Source organism: Pagrus major, chromosome 20 (assembly GCF_040436345.1).
Source record: "Pagrus major chromosome 20, Pma_NU_1.0".
Classification (NCBI taxonomy): Eukaryota; Metazoa; Chordata; class Actinopteri; order Spariformes; family Sparidae; genus Pagrus; species Pagrus major.
Window position 1 is genome coordinate 19,194,712 of NC_133234.1, and position 23,363 is coordinate 19,218,074.

The window sequence follows — 23,363 nt, forward strand, 5'->3', positions numbered from 1 at the left end:
CTCCTTCAAGTTTTGTTGGACATATATCTTTATCAAACAGAATAAATAACTAAATATTTGCACATATTTTTGCTGTTTGCTAATGAGACAGTAGAAAAAATGTGTTGGAACCAGATCCAAAATGGCAACCCTATCAATCCCGTTAGCAAATAGCTAATAGAAGCAAAGACATCAGTAAACACAAACCCTGCAGCGCTTGTGTTTCTTCCAAAACAGTGTTTGGCAAAACAGTTTTGTAGCATATACACCTAATTCTTTTCAGAGACAGGGCTGAAAAATGTATTTGGCTAGCGGGATCCAACCCTACTACCCCCAAAAAACAATATCTTATTCAAAGGACATTCAAGAAGTGGACCTAAAGCCCTGAAAAAGCCTTCGCCTGTTTGGCCACTTTCCATATCTCTACCTAGAGGTGTAAAGAAAGAGAACCATCCATTATAGCGAGGTAAAAAGGTGCAAAGAAAGGACAGCCCATTACATGAAATATGAAATTTTAGTGTTATAGGGAGGAGCAGGGCTGGATTTAGTGCACTGAGTTAATGCTGCCGCCTCATGTTTCTTTGATGAGATCATGACGGTGATGCATCGATATAAGGGATATGAATAGACTTTTTGTATCTAAGGTTTCTGCAGAAAGAAATGAGGAAGGAAAGTGCTTACGCCGTCATATATGGAATGAGGAAGATTAATAACTAATACCCAGATTATCGCGGGAGGCAACCCCGGGTGTGAACGTTACATTGTTTATCAAAACTATGCATTTGTTATTCCAAGTTGACTCTTTAAAATCCATACTAGTGATTCATCTTCCCGATAGATGTCTTTTGCTCCGGCACATGGCACTCATTTGTTGTACTGTATGTGGATTCAGTGAGAAAGGGAGGGGATGAAAAACAGACATAGAGAACCAAGGGAGGGCTGACTAACGCTGAAGTCACTCCCAGCAGTACCTTGCCTTTGACACACAACTGAACCCTCTAGATCCCTTGCCCAGATCACTGTATCAGTCTCCTCCCTGCCGGCAGGACAAATAAATTAACTATGGATCAGTCTCGAAAGATTTTTCCAGTAAAAAGACCCTCCCATGAAGAGCTGAGCTGTGGTCATGAGAGAGGAATGAGAGGAGGGATGGAGGTTGAAAGATGTCCATTAGTTCCCAAGCTGGTTTCCTGGGCAGGTAGACTCAAGTTACTGGCAGTGATCCCTTTTCCATCCTTTCAATCTTTAATCCACCCATCCGTCTAGTGCAGAGGTCATTAATCAAGGTCGGTTAATCAAAGTGCTTGACAGGAAATCACTCGAAGGTAATTTGATGCACAGATGAGGCAAAAATGCAACACATATGCTGGTTCAAGCTTCCAAAATGCTGCTTTTCTCCAGCATTTCTAGTGGTTGATCAAACAAAACAAGAAATATAAAGGCGTCAACTTGGGCTCTGGGGAATTGTGTTGGACATTTTTGTTTTTCATTATTCTCAATCATTTTGAAGACGATCTTACGATTTTAGATCGATGATCGATCTTGAAGGCTTCTAAAATCAACTTTCAATGTTCTCTATACTCTCATGTCTGTTTCCAAACTTCACATAACCTAATTAATACGGACAGACAACCTGCCATGGTCTACATTGTTGGCTAAAGTCCGGTGCCAAGTTCTTGTCAACGTCTGGATACATCACAATCTGGCATGGTTCGTGCACGGCCCAGGACAGGAAGGCTCTGCTGCGGGTGATTAAAACCGCCCAGAACATCATCAGTATTCATCTACCAATCATCAATAATATAATAACACCCACCCCAGCCACCAGTCTGTTCACCCTGCTGGCATCTGATCTAGACCTTGCTTTTTTTAGTACAGCCTTGTGTAGAGATGCGCTATGTGAACCAATAGAGTGATGTAGCCAACAAGAAGGCGATGCTGATTTCCTTATGTGGCTCTTCCTTTGGTGACATATTCCAAACAATGTGTACAAACATGGCAGAAGGGGAGCTTGTGCCAAAAAAGAACTCACTTTAATGCAATATAGTGTTTAATGGTGCAAACTAAGAAATTCAAAGTCTATTTCCAATCTGGCTAATCTCTCGCCAGGCTTGAAAAGACCACAGTTTTAGATCTTTGCATATTTGCAGCCCTCGACCCATTTATCTATTTATCTCACATTCATTTCTGCCACGTGTAAGCTATGAAAGTGTTGGACTCTCAGTGTCTCAGAGTCCACCCTGAGCTGACCTGCTCCATCTCATTCATTGTCTTTATGCTTTGGAATGGCAGCAATTCTGATGAGCTGGCCGAGCCCAGCCAGCGATGGTCCAGCTCCGGTCTCACAGCAGTCTCCAGTGGAAAATATTGTTCATTTTACTGTGTGGGTTGGCCGATATTGAATTATATTAATCTCCTCTTTGGTGGATTTCAGCATAAGTAGGCCAAGCAATTGTGCACAGACCTCACAGAATGTCCATTATTATGTTTCTGGGTATCCGAACAAAAAATTAGATGTTTAATTGCTTTGAAAACTGCAGATGATCAAATCGTTTAAATCAAGCAAGCAGGTGGGAGCTCTTAGGCACATAAACTGTTCCAAGTGGTCCAGTCACATCATGCTCAAGCATTACAGCACGTGTAATTGAATAACAATCTTGCCATTTCTGAAGCTCAAAATTAATATCCTTCAATAGGGATATTTATGGATCCATGGACGATGTTTTCAAAGAGCCATTGTGTTTGAAAGCAGAACATATTTTCCTGGAGAAAACCCAACAGAGCTTAATGAAGATGAGAAAATCTATCACAACACTGAAGCAAATCACAAGGAATTGAATTGGAAGAGGACTTCACCCCAAAGTTGAATGGTTGGAAAAAATACACCTCAGGAAGCACAGTTAAAGGTCCAGCATGTAGGCTTTAGGGGGATTTAGGAGGAACTATTGGCCGAAATGGTATAAAATATTTATAGTTATGTTGTCACTTTATGTTTAGCATATAATCACCTGAAACTAGAGTCATTTTGTTTCGGAACACTGTAAAATCTGACAAAAAAAATCAAGGAGACTGATGACCTCGAAACTACCAAGTAAAGAGGTCTGTGAAGAGAGGGCACTTTTGCTGTGTTTTTTCGAAAATGGGGGCACCAGGTGGGACGATTACCCCCCCAAGTCCCCCGGTGGTTGAATCCCCCTGTGGTTGACTCTCATTGGACTCAACAATCAATGGTGCTTTAACAACAATTTCCGCAATCGCAATGACAAGTACTGGACATTTCAGAGTCCGTGTGACCTCTGAAGTGCACATTGTAGTTGACTATTTCGGTATTTTCCTGCAGACCTGCATAATTAACCATTTGTTGGGGCGGTTTTACCTTTATCTATTATAAAAGACTTGAGTTGTTTCCTAAAACCGAGTCTGTCCTCTCACCTCTGTTCACCTTTTATTTCATCAAATATGAATCTGCTGGCGGAGAACGAAAATGGGCCCACTCACCTACGCAGTCTTCTTTATGCGCAAGACTACCCAATTCCAGACACTTTAAAAGTTGGTCTAACTGCATCATCAATCTCTACTTCCTCACCGACCCTAACGGGCGCACAATGACGCAGAATCCGGCAAGAAGGAGGGTTCAAGAGCAGAGGTGATAAAGAAGGAAACATCACTGATTCATGATGGTAAGGTTGTAAAAAAAAGTTTAAAACATACCATGGAGTTGTGAGAGCCCGTCACCGCACTGCCATCTTCAAGGTAATGGATTTCTGTGTAGTTATTCGCAAACAGCCCCCTAGAAAGAAGAAACACAAAGAGAAAGAATCAATCGCAATGTCTTAGGACATGCATGGAAGATAAACAATCTGATGTGATTTAAAACCGTGCTTTAGGAAAACATCTATTGAATAGAGCAGCTCAAGACCTCAAGACAGAAAACACAGGCTTCTGTGACGTTTTCTATTAAACCGCCTTCACACCACATGCATGCGCCGTGAAGAAACATTCAATATCAATCCATAACTCATTCCGTGTGGTGCGGTAGAACAGTAATAAGCTTACACAATGCACAATACACAATAACAAGTAATGACCAGATGGACATGTATATGATCTGATAAAAGCGGGAACGGGGGGAGATTATGTCGACGGGGAAACAGTGAGGAAATCATTTTTAGTGACAGACGGGAATCAATAATACGATAAAATGACTCTCTGAGGTTACCAAGTGATCCATTCACAGTTTATTTATCTGGAGAGAAATGATAAATCAACAACAGCGAAGCTCTGCCGCAGGCAAACTGAGAGATTCTGCCCTGCTCCTTCTTTCTCTCTTTGTTTCTGTCTCTCTTTTTCTGTTTCTTTGTTTGTTCTTTGTTCTTTCAACTTCTGTAAAAAAAATCATGAAAGAGCAGCAGATTACCACAATTCCCTGGTAATACAGCTGTGTGTGCCTTTTTTTCCCTCTAACTTGGACCAAATACTAATTTATCTCCGTCATAGGAAACTCATTTTTGTTATCACTGCCTCGCAATTAAAGCTTTCCGTGAGCCGGCCAGTGTACAGCTTTTATTGTGTAGCTCCCTGTAGCCTTAGTCAACATGATGTGAGTGAACTCGCGGGTGGGAGAAAATTTGTCTTCTTCCGTATATTAAGCATTTTTGTGAGTATCGATTTAAATATTGCAGGGTCGAAAAATAGCAGAAGAAACAGCTACAGCCAGCTAGACCAAAACCATGCCTTTTTATCATGCTGTGTCCTATTTTTGGGAAATCAGTCAATTTGCACCTGCATCATGGGCCCTGATGACAGTAAACTACATGGATCTATCAACTATGTGGTAATTCGTCATATGAGAGATACACGACGAAAAAAAAGTTCTTAAAAGATAGAGTTATTTTGAGAAAAAACTTCTCGACACAAGGTCCCACTTACTTGTTGTTTACGAGGCTTTAAACCACATCCCGTAGCCTTCCTCAGCTGAGGGAGTTACAAAGTTGTCAAGGAGATGGTTTAAATGTTTTTGACGTGACTGGAGACACCGGTGCATTGGACCATGTGGGATGTATTTATTTGTCACACTGCTGTTTCCATGGTCAAGAACAAGTATTTTTCCCCAAAGGCAATGCCTCTTAGGCTGTCTTATACTCCAGCATTCCCTCAACAATAGATTGCTGAATACTTTCATTTTTGTATAGTAAACAAACAGCATTTATCTATATAGATACAGTAAAGATAGCTTTTCTACCTTAAAGAAGTATTTCACTATTTGAAAGAGAGTCCTTGAATGAAACTGGGCAAATATTTTTGAAATTGGTGCTACATGACCAAAGAAAACAGGAAAATGGCCTACAACAACCAGAATGCACAGGAACAGCAACAGAATAAACAGGATTGTGGTTCATATTTGATCAGTACTGCCTTGTTTTACAGTGTGATCTGAGTGTCACGGTTCACATTTTAGGCGAGAAATAGGCAGCATAGTAGCAAAATTTCAGCAATGCCTAGTTTTGACAGCTTGATCGGAGTTTGGTGAGGCGCCCCTCACTTGATCAAAGGGAGAGAGAGGGAGGCGGCTGTCTCTCTCGATCCGACTGTAGTCTTTGTGTCCATGGATGACGGCATACAAAACTGCTCGAGTACAATCTGTAGTTGATACAACAGCCCTTAAGTCTGCCAGACTTTATGGTTTGCGTCATTTGTCAGATTTTTGCTGGCAAGAGAGAGGGGCAAGTTGGAGAGAAGTTCACCATTTGCATATACAAACACCATATTAGTGCTATGAAGCTGGCTGACAATGGGCCAAGTTCCTGTTTAACAGACAATTTTGCCCCTCACTCACAAGACGTTTGCCTAGACTGATAGGAGAAGCTGGGGATCGAACCACCGATGAATACGCTCTACCTCCAGAGCCCACGTTACATTGTGGAGAAACAAGTCTTCATACTCAACATATGGATGGACAGTACAGAAGTGGATCATGCTCCAAGATTTTGGATAGAAAAGTTTCTTATTACAGCTGCTGTTCTCCAAGAAGCAGCAAACTGTAGCCCTTTAAGAACCTCCTGTAGACTTTTCAAGCCTATAGAGGGGAAGATATATTTTTGCAGGAGTATACCGCATAACTGCAGGACTGCTGTTACCGTCACAGCCCCACTACGATGATGGCTGCCCTTCACTTCACCTACACAGATATCTGAGCACTGCTCCTTTCTCTTGGGAAGGACACTCAGCGGGGGGCAAGAGGATCAACAGCTGAGAAAGATCAACAAATGAGCTGAAATCCAAATAAAGCTTTGTGCACCCCTCCTGGGCTGATTATTACAGCATGAGCGTTCGTGTTCATGATTTGTACAAGTGAGGATTACAGTGCCTTCACGTGTCCAAGAATTGTACGTATAGCGAGTGCACGTACAGTATTACACTACAGGACACCAGCAGATGGTTGGCTGGTGCTAATCCACAGCCGAGGAACAGACCTCAGCAGGCAGCTGGATTCTCTTACTGACCTCACCGCTGACAACCCAGCTGGGAGTGTCAGATGTAACAACCCGGGGAGGGGGGTTATTTTGTTTGGGAGCTGTCAGCATGAGACACAATGCTTCCCCGCCCTCTACTCCTCCGCTGAGCCAAAGAGCTGGTAATAATCATTGGATCAAAGCGAGGCCAAAGAGTAGAGAGAGCCAAATAAAATGATGTGTTTCTTCAGTCTTAATTAGGTCTGCGCTCTCGGTCGGACACACAACCTCAACATCTGCCCACAACAGACAATCCAGTGTGCTGAGTGAGTGTGTGTGTGTGTGTCTGTCTCACTGCTTGCCTGCAACACATAGGGGGAGTGTGTGGGTATAAAGGAACAAGTTGCAGACACCCATGTGTCATCCATATGTTATATTTTTATTGTGACTTTCAATGAATGAGGGTTAGTGTCTCGCTCAAGGCCTCAGATACCCCTTTTCAACCAACGTGGAGCCGGAGTTCTGTGCTGAATGTGCGTCTCATTTTGAACCATTGGGAGCATATCGTCCACGGATCAGTTTGTAACTGAAAAGTTGGTTTCCAGCTGGAACTAGATTATAGCCATAGGTTTTGCTTGACCTGAAGTGAAAACCGTACAAGGCATGTCATATTCTACAGGTTGGAAAGAAAGTATGGGGAAGGCAACAATGGAGAAGTCAAGTGCGAAATTGCTTGTTTTGTCGATAAAAACATATAAGAACAGAGCAAAAGCAGCAGGTTATCAATGCAATCAGCCATGGTGTTCCCACTGTTTACTTCCATTACAGTGGTTCTGCCCGAAACTGTTGGAGACTATGGGCAGGATCCGTGGATGTCAGCAAAGATATTACCTCATGTCACCACTCTGTTTAACAAGGACAGCACATCTCCTGCTTTCGAGTTAGCCCTCATCTCAGTTGACTCTCAAATGTTGGAGCTTCCTTGAATGCCCCATCAAAAGAAGAAACTGTTCTCAACAGCCTTTCCAAGTCGTATTTTTGTTGGCACTGTTGTTGCAAAGACAACCAGATCGCTTTCCATTTTCCTCAGAGCAAAGCCTAACAAAAACACAGGACAAAACGTGGGTAAATTCGGTTCAAATCCAACATTGTTTCACCCACAAATTGGGCAATAGGAACGCCTCTTCCAAATCTAAGTTACAACCAAGAAACTCTGTCAGTCCACCTGATTGAAGTTGGGTGTATGTATCATTATTGCCATTTGTGGCATAGCGAGGAAGAGAACAGATAGTCCTTTACTTCTTTGCTACTCATACACGTGCTCTCCTATTTCCTGCATGCTATGAAGTAGTACAGAAGCCAAAAATACATTACATTACATTTATTTAGCTAATGCTTTCATCCAAAAACACTCAAAAGGAGTGCATTCAACCATGAGGATACAACCCCAAAACTGTAGCAGTCATTCAAGTACATCTAATATGCTGAACTGCTTCAAGGAAATAGGACTTGGAAGCCAGTGGTGGCCATGTTTATGTCAAAACATATAACTGATCTAGTCACTGATGGCCCAACAGTCATGAATAAGAGGCGAGGGGTTCTGAAGGAGAGGTTTGGTTGGTAACCTATACAGTTACCTTAGCAACATCCTTTTCCTGGCAACGCCAGATAACCCTTGTGCATAATGAGGAAAGGATTATGCAAAATGGAGACAGATCAGTCAGGTCGGGTTTGAACTTGAATAAACCATAACCACAGTGAAAATGAACTATGCTGATGAGCATTACACTGAAATTCATGAAAACTACTGGCTTGTTAGCACCAGAGATATAACATAAACATTATATCACTATTACTTTCTTTGAAAGCACATAAGGAAAGAATCTAGGCTCGTATGAATGATGTAATAATTTGCTAGAAAAGTAGAAAAAAAAAGAGTTTAACCTCATTGAAAACGTAATAAATCTCTATAATGGAATAAAATGTCCCGATTGACTTTTCTTGGTCTTCATCACTTCCTTGTGTAATGTCAGCCTTCTTCTGCGGTTTTTTGCAGGTCACATGCAAATTTAATTACATTTTCAGTTGCAACAGGGATGATTACAGCAAACAAATCATGTTCCCAATGTTCTTATGGGAGTAATGGGAGTTGCAGACAGAGAGGAACACTGTACACGAGTACCATTTACATAAGTCAGTCAACAAAGTGCAGAAACACACACTGCATACACAAATCCCTGCCGTTCACGTCACCCAACACTTGTTTTTTCATCTCGCCCCCGACAGATGAACCCCCAACCAACTGCATCGAGTGTCTAATTCTGCTACCCTCCCGTCGTGCATGCCAGCAGCAGCTCACTGTTTATCAATCAGCTGGAAGTTAATGAAGCGTGGGTGAAGGTGGGGAGGGGGGGTCGTGCCCCCCATTTAAAATGCATTACCCGTGAGACGGACCACCAGCAGGGCTCCGTCTGACAGACAGGGAGTCGGCATCGGGGCGGGGCGAGGCGCCACGCGTCAACACGAAGACGCCACATTCGGGCTGTTAATGTCTCTGAACGTGTCCAAACTGTCGGCAGCCTAACACTCGAACAACCGCTAAAAATGTGTGACACAACAGGGGGTAAATATCAAGGAGATTTGTTTTACTGCTGCATGAACCTGTCTTAAAGCACTGACAGAGAAATATCTGTTAACTTCTCTGCCTCTGTCAGACAGGTACAAGAGCCATAATTACAGTTGTTATGTTTACATCTTGTAACGCCGTCTCCGAGCTTAAGAAGACAGAATAACTTTTTGAAAGGAAATATATTATGTCGGGAGGAAAGAGCCAGATTTGCCTGTCAGTAGATTTGACAACGCAGACAGAAAGACAATGAAGTCACTTCAAGCTAATCCCGAATGCCAGCGACTAAATGCCACTTCTGTTCCTCCTGCATTAAATTATCATATTTTTTTCTGTCATATCTCCGCTCAACATTGTCAGCCTCCTCCGCCTGTCTTTGTACAGGGAAATAACACCAGGATTTACGCTCTGTCTTATCTAAATGGAATATATTCACATACAGAACTAAATGTCACAACTAACATTTTAAACACATTCCCTGTTGTGAATAATCTAATTGAGAAAATACGACTGCGCTGACCTCGGGAGAATAAATCGCTTTGGTGATTTATCAAGAAATTCCATCACTCTCTTACATGTGGTCTTCATTGCTTGTGTTTGCTCTGCTCTTACACGTTTAGAGTAAATGTTGTGGGGTGTGAGATTTATGAATTGGAACAGGCTTGATGAATTGGAAACTGGTGCCTAATCAATCAGCAGCTAAAGGGAGGCCTCACTTGTTGGTGAGTGCTGCATATGACCTAGAAAAGGAAGGTCCTGAATGTCAAACATTCCACCTGGCAATCAGGGGAGGAAGAATTTTCCTATGCGTATACAGCATCGTTTTTCTATTCATTTTGACGCATAATTGCACATGTGAAGCATCCTTTAAACATGAAACCAAACCCTGATTTATACGGACGTAATGAGAGCCTCGAAACACATTCTGCATCGTGGAGAGACTGCTTGGGATCCTTCTGATCAAATTATTTTTACGTGCGGAAATTCAAAATGCAAAGAAAAGCCAATCATGTATGGCATCTATGAGGAAGTTTTCATTAAAACTTGTGAAACTGTCCTGTTCACGAGATGTTACTTTGTTTTCACATATAAAAACAGCCGATGGCATTGTGAAGAGGTAAACGTCTCCGCTAATCCGCACGTGGACAAAAGTCAGAGACGTATGAACGTATGCGATTCTCATGTGAAAATGTACATTTAAAAAAAAAGTCAGGTGAAGTTTTGTACTCCCCAAAACATTTCTGGAGCTTCACAGCGAAACATCCTGCAGCATTCTGCTAAACAACTGAAGTAGATGGGGACTTGTTATAAACAGCTAGAAAAAAATCAAAATGGTTCCATACAGCTCGTCTGGTGTAATCCTGGACTACGAAACTTTATCTGACTTTCCATGGGAATGAGGGTGAGAAGGTGATGACTGAATTTTCCTGAACAGTTCCTTAAAAAAAAAGAGTCAAGGGCAAAATTACACATAAGCAGAGTCGACCCATGCTGAAGGGGATCAAAGATCTGTTCTGAGGAATACATATAAGTCAGATAAGTCAATTTTTCAGTCTGTAGTCACAAATGGATTTTCAACATCAAGCTCTGCGGGAACGTCACTCTGTGTCTATATATGGCATCCAAGTAGGCAGAAGCATAACAGAGCAAAGAAAAGATAAGTGCAACAACACAAGTACACAAGTACAGAAAGTGAGTATGCATAATTGACTCGCTCTGACCAGCACATTGACACTATAGCCTTCATTACCATTTTTGGAATACAGTCTGGATCAATGTGCAGTGATTTCCCAGTCCCAGGCTCCGATATGTCTCATTAAACGTCGACAACCTAATCAGGGACTTCTGGATAAATCCTACAGCTAACTATGACAAATGAGATGTTAGCCATTAGGCCTCGGGAGAGCTAGTAGCTCTCTTGCACTTGTTAGCCCTGCCCTGTAACGGAAAGTTATTTAGAACAGATGTAAATATAAACATTTAGAGTCGATGAAATCATCATCAAAGAAAAGCGTTTCTCGTAAAAAACCTAATCTAGGAGCTCCAATTAGTACATTACATTTCGACGGAGACCCGTGGGCCAATGTGGTAATAATAACGTCCCCTTTCGCTTTAATGTGGCGAGTGGCAAGAACTCAGGCTCATGTGGAAAAAGTGGGATCATGTGCATAAAAACCTACAATAGTGCGAACCCCCCCGAGCCAAAAAAACTCAGTGTTAGTAACATTTTTTTATTTTTTTTTCCAGGAGCAAGGGAAGAGGGCCAGTCTTCCTGGCTGTGATCTGTCTGACATCAGGCAGTGTTACAGGCCAGTGCCAAGTAGAGCAGAGAAGCAGAATTCCCCCTGCTTACCCTGAGCTCAATGCAACTCCCAGTCTTCACCAAGCATGTCATGAACAGAGCCGGTAGAGCATGCCAGCCAATGATTTCTGCTCAAGGAAGAAGGGAAGAAGGGGGGAAAGGAGGAAAAAGGCAGATGGTTTTGACTTTATTTATATAGGCTGCCATGTTCAGTAGCGAGGCAACATGCAGCTAAAGACCAGCAAGAAAGGCAATCGTGTTGAACACATAAAAATGACAGCTTCTTCTATTCATTTTCCAGAGAGAAAATCAGGTCGAGCTTTATCCTGGTTTCAACTTATCATAAGAGCCTCATTATGATTCCTAACACCTGTGTGGCCTCCCGGGCTGGTTAATTGGTCAGCGAGATGGTCAAACACAATAGGCATTAGTAGCGGTGGCACGCAATTATTGCAGTGACTGTCACCCAGAGATTGATGTGGTTAAACCCGGGCATGCCCCGTGAAATCAATAAAGTGTCATCTCTGTGCAATGTCTGCGTGATGGATGACTCCACAGGATCCCAATTACTGAGAAGGGGTGATGAATACCACCCCAACAAAGGATAACATAATTGGAATTAGGACAGAAATGCAACACAAATCTTTGATATAGTGTGACGATGATGATGCAGAATATACAGGTCTGTTAAAGAAAAAGAAACTTAGAAAGTTTATTTTATAGTTTCTTAAATGTTTCAATTTCTTGAACTCAAGATGGTCAAGAAAACAAGAAGGTTTGCAGCCCTGTATTTTGAAATAAAATAGACTTGTAGTTGCTACAACTGTGCAGCTAGAAAGCTGAGTATATCCATCATGTAAAACAGTGCGATCAGTGCCAAGAAAGAGAGGAAAAGAAAGAGAGAAAACACATGGAGGAACTAGATATGTGCTGATAGCAACCTCACATTTCCAAGAATTATCTCGAGTGAACAAATCTTAAATCCTGACCAGAGTGACACTGGGTCAAACATTTGGAAGGGCTTGGTTTATGCTTTCCCACCAAGGGAGCTCTTATGATTGCAAGAATACTCCTAAGAAGGAAGTGGCGTGATACGTGTGTTGGTGTTGCTCCTACAACATCATAATTAACGACTCTGAATCATTTAAACTGACCAAACACGTCCTTTTAATGTCATAGTGTTGCAACTCAGAGACTACCCTACCAAGTATAGTTTGGTTGCCGTTACCTAACAAAACTGTGACAGATAACTGAGAATAAAAAACCCGGGAAAAAAAATAAGTCAACTAAGTCTAAAAACTAGAATGGCAGTCAGTCGAGTGCATACCTCCGCCGAGGCCCAACAGTGTCCTTGTGCACAGCAAAGATACCAGTCCGGATCTGTACCAAAAAATAATCCTGCTCACAAACCAACCATATTTGGACCTTTGGTCGGTTGCAATGAGCAACCTTAATTATGATATGGTAGGAACAACACAATCACAGTGATATCAGATAAACTTGGCGTGATACTGTTACACCACCACAAAAGCTCCTAGGTCCGAGTGGATAGTGGATGACAACCACGACCGCAATCTTAACCAAAAAAAATCAAGGAAACTGATTACCTCAAAATTACAGAGTATAGTAGACTAATAATTGTAAGTTGTTAAAACGTTTTAGCTCGTACAACTTAAATTTAATAGTCTTCTCTAATTGGTAATTCTGAGGTAATCTGTTCCCTGACTTATTAAAAGTTAAGTCAATTTTAACATTTACAGTGCAGAAGTTTCACAGAGCCCCTTTAGCTTCTTAAAATCTGAACCGGGGGCAGATCAGGAAACACTCATGAGTTGTTTTTTGGAAGGGTCACATGGATCATGTTTGGGAGGCACAGACAAACATCTCATTTAGGTTTGAGGACTCTTTCTGCTGTCTCCAGCCACAGTTGCGTCCCGTGTCACATGAAGCACACATGCTGCTGCCTCACCATATTATGGCAACGCTTTGTCTCTTGCTGCTCCACAGTGTGGAGTGACGCACAGTCCAACGATTTCAGTCTGACGAGGACAATGACAAAAAAACAAATGTGTTTAACTTCTCACTGGTTGTCTGGTTTTACGACATATCTTCACCTGTAGGCTAGCTGTAAGAGTTATAGACGCACAACTACAGACAAGATAACTACAGGAAAAGCGCAAATTTCAGTCAGATGTTTAGTCTTTTTTTTTCGTTGCCTGTCGTCACTTGTGGACTTGAGTCAGTCACATCTGGCTCTCGTGTGTTTTGCTGACACTTCAGTGTTTGTCGGCCAAAGGCATGCATGCACACGCCACATGCTGTCTATGAGAACAATCATCACCTGCTCACTCATGGTTGGGGATTTGGGTTTTTTTATTTAATGTTACTGCTCATGTTATCATGATTGTCAAGGACCAGGGAGAAGTAATCGTATCTGATTAATCACAGGCTGTTGATCGGAGTGTGACGACCAAATTCTAGACTTCAGGTCAAGTGGATTATGATGAAGCTTAAATATTCACTTTGCTAGACAAATAAAAATGGAAAAATCTCAGCAGTTTGTCCCAGGTGGATGTTTTTTTTTTTCATAGCATGCGCCAATGACATTGTTATCTGAAACTAATTATGCCGGGTGCCAAAGCGGCAGTCTCTCAAATCGCCTTTGTTGCTGTGGATCACTGGAGGGGAGATCCTTCATCCTGCTTTCTACTCCTATCTGCCCCCGGGGCTTCTGTTCCTCTGTGGCAGAGAGCGTGCCTCTGCTATGCCTCTTCATCTCCCTCACTACGAGCTCTGGTTGTGTGTCTGTGTGTGTGTGTGCAGGAGTGTGGAAGAGACAGGGAGAGAGAGTGTGTCCCTGTGCAGAAATGACTGCATCTGCTGGTAGCTCAGTGTGATTTATGCGTTGAGCATGTGTGTGTGCTTGTACACATGCAGGTATTGCTGCATGTGCTGTTCCCACCATGTTTGCGCCCCGCACACAGCAGGCTCATGGCTTATAGATCATGCAACACATTCTTTTCTTTCAACACTATCAGCAAACCACAACACTCCTCCGCCCGGTTTCCTAAACTACTTATTCAACCCTCAGTACAGCCTGTGTTGGAAATCAGGAAGGCATTATAGAGCTGTACCGTAATGCTTTCCTGAAGTGTTTTGCAAACTCTGAAACAAATTTTTAGTGAGTCGGTTAACCCAAATTTCAGTGATCAATTTTCACTAGATCCACTTTCTACCAAAAAATAGTCCCTATAAAATTTGTTGACATGGTGGTCTGGGAGGAAGGCTGTATTCGACTCAGACTTTATTACCCCGAGGGGAAATTCTTTTTCACAGCACCGTACCCATCAGACAGACAGTATATACAACAGACAGTGTGCATAGAACAACACACCATAAAAACACAGCACCACACCAAACCAGGAAATGTGGAGAAAATGACAGTCCCTCCATGCAGCCTGCCTTTAGGCTGCATGGAGGGATGACAGGGAATGCTGAATAAAAAACTCAGCATCCTCCAGTGAAAAAGTTGAAACAGAATCGCCTTTTGAAGAAACAAAACCCAACATCACTCTGCCATGGCCAATCACGTAAGCTAGCTGTTGAGATCTCAACATTTGAAATAGGGGAACCGTTCAACACCCTCGTACATCGTCAGTCATCGTTGATGGCGTTTATGTAAACAGATGCGAACGGACGTTTCCAATACGCCGTCTTCAGCTGTGGGGATTTCTCTTTCGTTACTGGGGCAATCCTGGTATTATAACATTCCATCTGTCATTTATCTGGATATAGAAAAGTATTGACACTCGCAATTGACTTTGCCCTACCCCTCTATCCTAACAAGAATCAGGACACCCTATGCCTAGGCGTGAATGCGTAGGGTAGGGCAGCAGGGGCAAGGTGTGTATTGGGATGAGGCCCAAGAAACTTCCTTTGTTTTGTGTCCATTTTGTTTGAGTTTGTAGACAGAAAATGGTTGCCTTAAGAGGCAGCTGGACCAATCAACAATCAATCAGCGTCCTATGTGTAACCACTGGCAGCTATAGGCAAAATTTTAAGGTGTGCTGATGGTAACAGAAGCATCTGTATTCAAGTATTTTTTGAAAGTGCCTTCCCTTTTCCAAACTGCTTCTAGGGACGACTTCCCGAGTCAGGTTAAGGAAATGGATGAAAAAGTCCGGGTTGGGGGTTAAAGCACTTCTTTTCCTTTTTCGTTGTTTTATAGCGGTTGGCAAACTGCTTTGAGGTGCATTACAACCACCCTCTGGACTGGAGAGTTGGCGTTAAAGTTCACAGCATGATTTCACAAAATGGGCAATGTACTGACACACCCACACCGCTGCACAACCCTGCACTGTTTGCCGTAATGCCTGATGTGGTCTGAGCATAGCCAGATGAGGACACAGTTTCTTAAAAGAGACTCTGATACGAAAGATTAGCTACATTTTTTCCTTCATTGTGTTCGGATGGAAGCAGGGAGACATCTCCTTTTGATATTCATGTCGTCTAGCCTGTAGCAAAATCAGAAAATATTGAAAGCCTGCAGAAGGAAACCGACTAGATTTAATTCATGTTCCTCTCTGTGGACACATTTCAAGTGGAAACAATAAGCTTTACAGAACACTTAATTGCATCACATCTTCTCTGACTGTATTTTTACATCATCTGTTTTGCTTTGTTTGTTTATCTTAGATCATTATGTGGGTTAAGGTTGAGAAGGGAAGGCGGCGCTGCAGGAGGGGTGAATGCAAAGTCATTTTCAGGACGGGTCATGCTAATGCAACAGCTTTGAGCTTTCCCATTAATTCAAATGGTTTGAAAAAAACTGGCCCAAGGCCCAAAGCTTGTGCATCTATATTCATTGCAACCCTGTGCTTGAACTAATGAGCAACCTGGGAACTTCAAAACAATCAAGCCTATCATTCCTTTCACAAGGTAAACGCACATGCAAAAAACACAGCATTTCAATTAATTAAAGCTGTCTGTAGCTGTACGCCCGCCTCCCCTTTTTTCCTGCCCTTCACTCCCGCCTTGCACGCCCTCAGGGAAATCAAACAATTAAGGACTGAATGCAAATGTACTCTCCCTCCCTTCATGTCGTTCACCCCTCTGATTATGTCAGTGAGGGAGATGTCCTCCCTCTTTCTAGTAAAAGTCTGATCAAGATGTATTAGGTGGGTTTGGTTATGCATCCTGACCCTGTGTTCTTTTAGGAAATGACTGACAGGAGAAGACAGGGGTAAACATCTAAATCATTTAAAGAGAAATGAACTTTGGTGTAACGTGCAAGGTCAGAATCCTCATGCATTTGCAACAGGTGTAATATGTACTGAAACGAGGCATTACATGTCAAATTCATTAGGCGATACAATACATTTCTAAACCCCTGAGCATTCATAAGCCGGCATGCATTTAAACCAATTTCTGTGGTGAATGCTTGCAAAAGATTCTGTTATGTCATGCTTCTTTAAATCAACTCTCGACATCCTTTTACCCTGTTTATATAGTCTGCGATTGATTTCTCGATAATGCACTACTAGCTCATCGATCATCCATGGTCGATTGATCCCTGCAAGGAATATAGCTCCTGTTGTTCAGCTGATGCACCCAGAAAGTGGAACATTATTGGCTTTCTCCATGAGATTTGTTTGTAAACATCACATCATACATCAGAGTGTGCAGATGGAGCACACAGCTGGGGCACACTCATTTTTACAGCATCGATGACCCGTCGAGAATAAAGAAAAAGGTGCGCGCGGTTGATTTGCATTCACACACAGAGCATCCGTTTATTAGTTTTCATCAGCGTTTTGAACTAAATCAATTGCAAGATCAGGTCATAGGGTCATGGAAAGCACTCCCCAAACCCATTCTGAGCATTCTGACCAGGCGATAAACATATTAACCTCGAAACATTGTTAGTGTTCCTTCTTTATTTAGTGTTTTTTTATTTATTTATTTTAACCATTCATTTAATGATCCACTTGTATGAATTTTATATCTCAACATGAAGGCCTCTGCCTTGGGAATACTAAACCTACTGAATCATTTATTTACTTATTAATTTATCTGCTAATTTGAATATATTGAGTCTAAAAATGCTGGAATCAGCTGATTAAATATACCACCATGAGACATCTGTAAATGCAGAAATGTTAAAGGAAGAGCACATTCTAGGTAAGACACTTCTACGGTTTCTTGCCAAGGATTAGAGGAGAAGATCGATTCCACTCTTATATCTCTATAGTAGATTGCCCCAACTGGCAGTTGTGACACGGCTGCAATGGCTGCAATGTAAACCTTTGGGGCAACTGCGACTGTCAAAGTTACGTCCACTTAAAGTGCTTGTGTTTGTTCCTCACACACTGAGGTTGTCATTCTGTGTCTGACAACATTAATGATTCCTGCGGGGATGGACTATTGGTTGAAAATTAAGTTATTTTTTGAAACACATGTCTCATTCACGGAGAAGTCTTGCTCTGAAATCTCGCAACGGTGAGTTGTTAAATTTTTTGCCTCTTGTAAAGTTAAAAAGTCAGTCATGACCTTGGAAATAAATTCTTGCTGGCAGTTCCTCTAGGTAAACTTCAAGCTCCTCTATCCAACTCTCTGAGTCATGTTTCCACCGTCGTCTTTCTGCAACAACTCACCTCTCATGAGATTCCTCAAGCAAGACTTGTGTTTCTGGTAACACAAAGGACCGTATTATTTAACAAAAAGGTCTATCTCTGTCGAAAGCATTTCCATACTGTTATCAGACACTATGAATTACAACCTCAGCGCGTGAGTGGCAATAACAAGCACTTGTAGCGAATGTAACTAGTTACCCTAAAGGATTACATTGCAACCATTGCAGTTGTGTTGCAGCTGCCGTCTAAGGCGATCTATTGGACCGATTCCAAAACTTGCGGTGTGAATTTACAGACTAAATGTGTGAATGTGAATTGGGGGGCCCAGGTTTAAAAATATCTTCCACTACATTAATAAAATTTGCAGAAAGACTGCCCTCAGTGTGCTCTCATGTTCCTGCATCAGACAACTGGATCTACTCCTAAATATATGCCTTGTTGTTTTTCAAGAAGGACAACCTATAGCTTTCCTCTCAGCTCATGTGTCAACAAATGCAGTTTCCTGCTTAAACCTCTGTGAATTTACAACCTGCCCGTGACCCCTTCGCCTGGAAACTCTGTTGATGATTTTAAGGCAACTGTGTCATGGCCCTCGATTCCACGGGGTCCCTGCACCCCGAGGCAGTCCACAGCCTCTTTATCAAACCCTGGCAGCTCCTATTGTTGTTGGCAGCTCACTCCTGTCCCCAGTGCTGGAGGGATTAGGTGAGAATGAGCGAGAGGAGTATGCAGGGGCCAACCAAAGGAGACCCTGCTGTGTCCCATACCCCAACAGGGAGTTATTAGAAGTTGCTGACGGAAAGAAAATAAGGAGCGAGAAACATGACGGCAGGTAGACAGAAGAGGAGGAGGACTGCCTTTACACCTCATCTGACAGAGCAAAAACACCTCCAATCCAGACATCGCACATCCTTCCCCTGCCTTCGTCTACTCCCTGTGTGTCCATCTCTCAGCACCGAGGGGCCTCAGCGTATAACCTTAATGACGAGTGGGATGGGAAACCAAAAGCATCTGCTTTCTGAATGACGCGGAGACGGGGGGAAGACCCCTTGCTCCTGGTCCCTGACTTTCTCCGCACCATTTCCTTTTATCACTAAGCTGAATTTAGCGATGAAAGAGACATCTGAACTCTAACTCCTACACACGGTTCCCACTGAGTAGATTTTAGGTTTTAAATGAGCAGGAACACAAAAGGGGAACAAAATGAAGGGGTTCATCATCAGCAGAGATGCTACCTTTTAGGGCATGAAAGGGGGGAAACTGCTGCTGGAGGGTTTTTTCGCTGTGCTAGTCAACTGGAGCGAATGCTGTTTTTGCTTTCCATCCAGCATTCATTTTTCACAAGGACACTGCTCTGCATGAGCATGTGTAAGGCAACAGAAGGAAGGGGGGAAAAAAACGTTCTAAATCAGCTGAAAGAGACAGGCTTCCTTCAGCCCAAATGTGACCGTCTGACTGATGACCATGCGTGTCTTCTTCGCTCAGTCAGTGACCCCGGCGCAAGCAGCGCTGGTCACAGGAAGGTCAGTGGACTGTGAGAACGGAGAGAACAGGATGGAGGACAAGCAGAGCGAGCATTCCCTCCCGGCTGACATTAACACACACTGTAACTCCGGCACATCTATTTGTCTGTCTGTCAGAGGGAGGATGGAAGCCAGGACTGTGAGCCTGGACTGATTATCTTTATGGTCAGCAGTCGCAGAGGTCAAAAACTTTGGCTGCTTTTGTTTATTCCCTTTGGCACCCAGGAGCCTTGAGAAAATGAGATTTCACTCGAATTGATGGGGAACGTTTGCTTAAATAGGTGAAAGGGAGAGAGCGTGAGCCAGAGAGAAAGACGGAGAGACAGACTGATGGAAAGCGCACACAAGAGGAAGATGAAGATTGAGGGCTTTGGCTAACTCTTGCTAAAACTAACTTTTGTACTCCAAAATCCTCAAGAACTTCTCATAAAAGCCACATTTTCTGGCAATTTATATTCAAACGATTCTGTCTTGCACTTCTGCTACTGCTGACTGTAAAAACATGTTATTCCTTATAGGCATACAAGTCAAATGCTCCACTTTCATAGCTGCATTTCAGCAATACATGAGCCCTGGAGGTACAGTTATTTTATTTTGCTTCTTGCTTATTTGCCACATGCATACAACAACTTTGACATTATTGCAGGCAATTTTTGGAAGATGGGAAAATGGTTACAGGTTTCTGCTTTTTGTTATTGTTGTCATATATCCAGGGTAAAAAAATCAGCTGCACAAGGACATAACAGTACTTTGATGATATAATGTTTTCATTTCCAAAGCATAAGTGCTAACAAACAAAACAGTGACCAGGAATGAGGAAGCGCAGTAGTGAAATGTTGTTTTTGCTAAGAAAATGTTATGATTAAAAACACAAATTCTGCGAGTTTGAAAGGCAATATCCAGTATTTACACAATTGCCACACCCGCGATATTGTTTTGGCGAGAAAGTATCCCAGCATTCTGTATTCATGTTAAAAAAAACTCTCATAACAGGGTTTGGAAAGTCCTTTCTGCACAAAAAACAAAAGACAAAATGTAATTCCAATAAGTTTGTATGCTGTTGCCACATAGTGCAATTAAAACAGTCTGATTGAACGAGAGTCGAGTCAGGAGCAGACGTGGATAAAACAGAGATCATGCTCATATTCAAGGATTATTATTTTTCTAAATTCATCCAAAAGAAGGATGAAGAGTTGGAAAAAAAATAATCCCAATATATGAGTTTTCATTTTATCAGCCGTCTGGAATATGTTGGAAAGTCTCGCAATACATGTTCTTGTGCCCATAACCTTGCATTATGCTATATTAAATGTTACAAAGAAGTTATATACAGGTTTGAAAATGAAACACATGGCCCCCGAAATCCCCTCTGTTCATAACTTTAATGCAATCTTATCTTAAAAGAGGCATGGGCATTTTAACATCGACAGACTTGCATTTGCAGGTAAAATAAAATGGGTTTTTGTTCAGTTGTTCAGCCTGGGCTATTGTCGGAACAATGAAAGAAAGTGCTCTTAAAAGATGACTCATGCAAAAGAATAAAAACAACAAGGTGAGGGTTGTCTGCTCGTCTCTTTGTTGTCATGCTTCTGTGACACAAAAACAGTCCACTTGTTTTGAAAAATCCTGAGCACTAAATCTCAGCTCCTGTGGCCTCCGACAGGTAGGTCACAGCCTAATTTTAAACTGTATTGTTTTCATTTTATGAATCTACAGTAGACTGAAAAATCCAACCTTAATAACAACCTCCTTGCTAAAAAACAAAAAAGGGTATCTTTATCTGCAGGACCTTTGGTGAAGTGAGTGATGGCTTGTCCTCCAGAGAGAAGCTGCTGCTGACAGTTGGTTTCAGTTGGCTGTGTACTTCATGGTGAAGGGAGGGAGGCTGAGGAATAGATCTACCAGCTGGGGTCCTGAGACCCCTGTGGTCCGTCTGGAAAAAGGCTCAGAGTGGAGAGGGGAAGACCCCTGCAAGAAAGTTCTCTTCAACAAGCCATTAGGCCTAAAAGTCACTCTTCGTTTTCTCCAGTTTTGCACTTAAAACATCACTCCATTTAAAAAAGTGTTTTGCTCGTTGTGACCTCACTTGGCTGTTTGGCCTTCACTGTGCAGATGATTTATGTGCAGAGTTATGTTTTCAAATTCATCTGCTGGAAAAGGAAGGTTTGTCTGCGTCACCTTAGGTCTGACTTTAACACATCTGCGTACAGATCAGCAGGATCTGCAACATCACAACTCGCCAATCATGGTCCAGTATTCAACTTGAAGTGAATACTATTGATCATCTCATTACAATCCAGTGTTCTGCAGGGAGAACCTTGGGTCCTGGCAGTCATGAAAATGCAGCATAAAGATTTGCACCTCCACCCCCCAGATCACACCCTCAATTTAATCGCCCTCTTGATGGCCAGCCGAGCATCCATTGGACATGCCGGAAAGAGTCCAATAAATTGCGGCCCCAACATAGATCAGACTTGGCTCGGTTGGGGCCTCCATGGAATCTGCACTTCCAGCTGATGATCAATAGGATTGGGATCCGGGAATTTGGGGGCCAGGTCGATGCCTTGAGCTCTTTGTGCCATTCCTCAGGCCATTCCTGAACAAATTTTGTGGTGTGTCAGGACACACTGTCTTGCTCGGGGAGGTCACAGCAATCGAGGAGTGCTATTACCATGAGGGGTTGTTCTTGTTCTGCAAGAGTGTTTGGGTGGGTGATTTGTGGCAAGTGGCATCCACTTGAATGCCAGGCCCTAAGATTTCCCTGCAGCACATTGAGTCTTATAATACATCTGAAGGGGAATCTAAGTGAAGAAATGTAGCACTGATGTGTGACACTTTTGGTTTTTCCTATAAGATTTCAATTAGAGACAAACTCGATAAAGTGACAACATGTTGAAAAAACGGTTAAAAAACATAAAAATGAATACTACATTAAAGAGCTGTTTTGGAGGTTATCTACAGTTTAGCCTAAGCAGAAATTGACAAATGAGGGGATAGGAAAGTGACATCAAATGAACATGGATTTTGAAGTAAGCTTGAAGGTTACATTGGGATAAAAGTCTTCCAAAGCCAGTAGATGCAGACGCATTAACACAGGCAACCAGAAAACAGATCTTTAAAGACACAGGTCCACGAGCATCTCATCCTTCTTCATCCTGAAATAAGGAACAAGCTGTTCGAAGAGTTTTCCAGTGTTACCGGGCGGGTAGTAATTAATTAGGAACATGGAGTCCACCATATTAATTACTGCTCTAAGCTTGAAAATAATTGGAAGTTCTGAGAAGGTAATTCAAAAGAGGGAAGCTCCTTTCCAAAAAAATTCCCTTTTGAAGGAAGTAGTTAAAAGGCGCAGGCTCATGACGGAGACGAGCCCGCTTCCATGGCTTGTCTTTGAAACTAATGAATCACAGTATATCATGGCCTTGCAGCCGCAAGGGTAACAAGGAAGGTACAAAGGCTAGAGTTAACCTCAGTGCATCCGTGTCTTGGAAATAAGGTTCGGTGGTTCTGAATTTTTCGAACATGGTGTATGAATGTGTGTGTTTGAGTTTTGCTGATGAAAGAGTGTTTGTGTGTCTGCAGAGAGAATAAACAAGCATTGGTACAAGCATGCAGAATATTAAAGTTCTTGTGTATGTTCATAGGGGAGTTTCACAGTAATGTACAGCACATACCTGCCAATCATCCAACTCATCTGCCCACAATCTAACTGCCCATGTGCCTCTATTTCTCTGGGAATGCTTGACTAATAGGTCAGATGACAAGCTGGTAACGCACTGACAGAGGATATAGATGTGACCAGTTGGCTCCAGATAAGATCATCAGGGGCAAGGCTCTAATTAGATGTCA

At 42.4% G+C, this 23,363-nt stretch overlaps 1 protein-coding gene across 1 annotated transcript in view; it reads right to left on the bottom strand.

The window, feature by feature from the left end:
* The window catches only part of LOC141015208 (disintegrin and metalloproteinase domain-containing protein 12-like), a 71,048-nt gene that overhangs the window by 37,836 nt on the left and 9,849 nt on the right, over nt 1-23,363 (bottom strand). Inside the window, exon 4 of the mRNA XM_073489162.1 lies at nt 3,691-3,769. Within this exon, the coding sequence (XP_073345263.1) occupies nt 3,691-3,769 (79 nt within the window). The remainder of the gene's footprint in view (nt 1-3,690; nt 3,770-23,363) is intronic.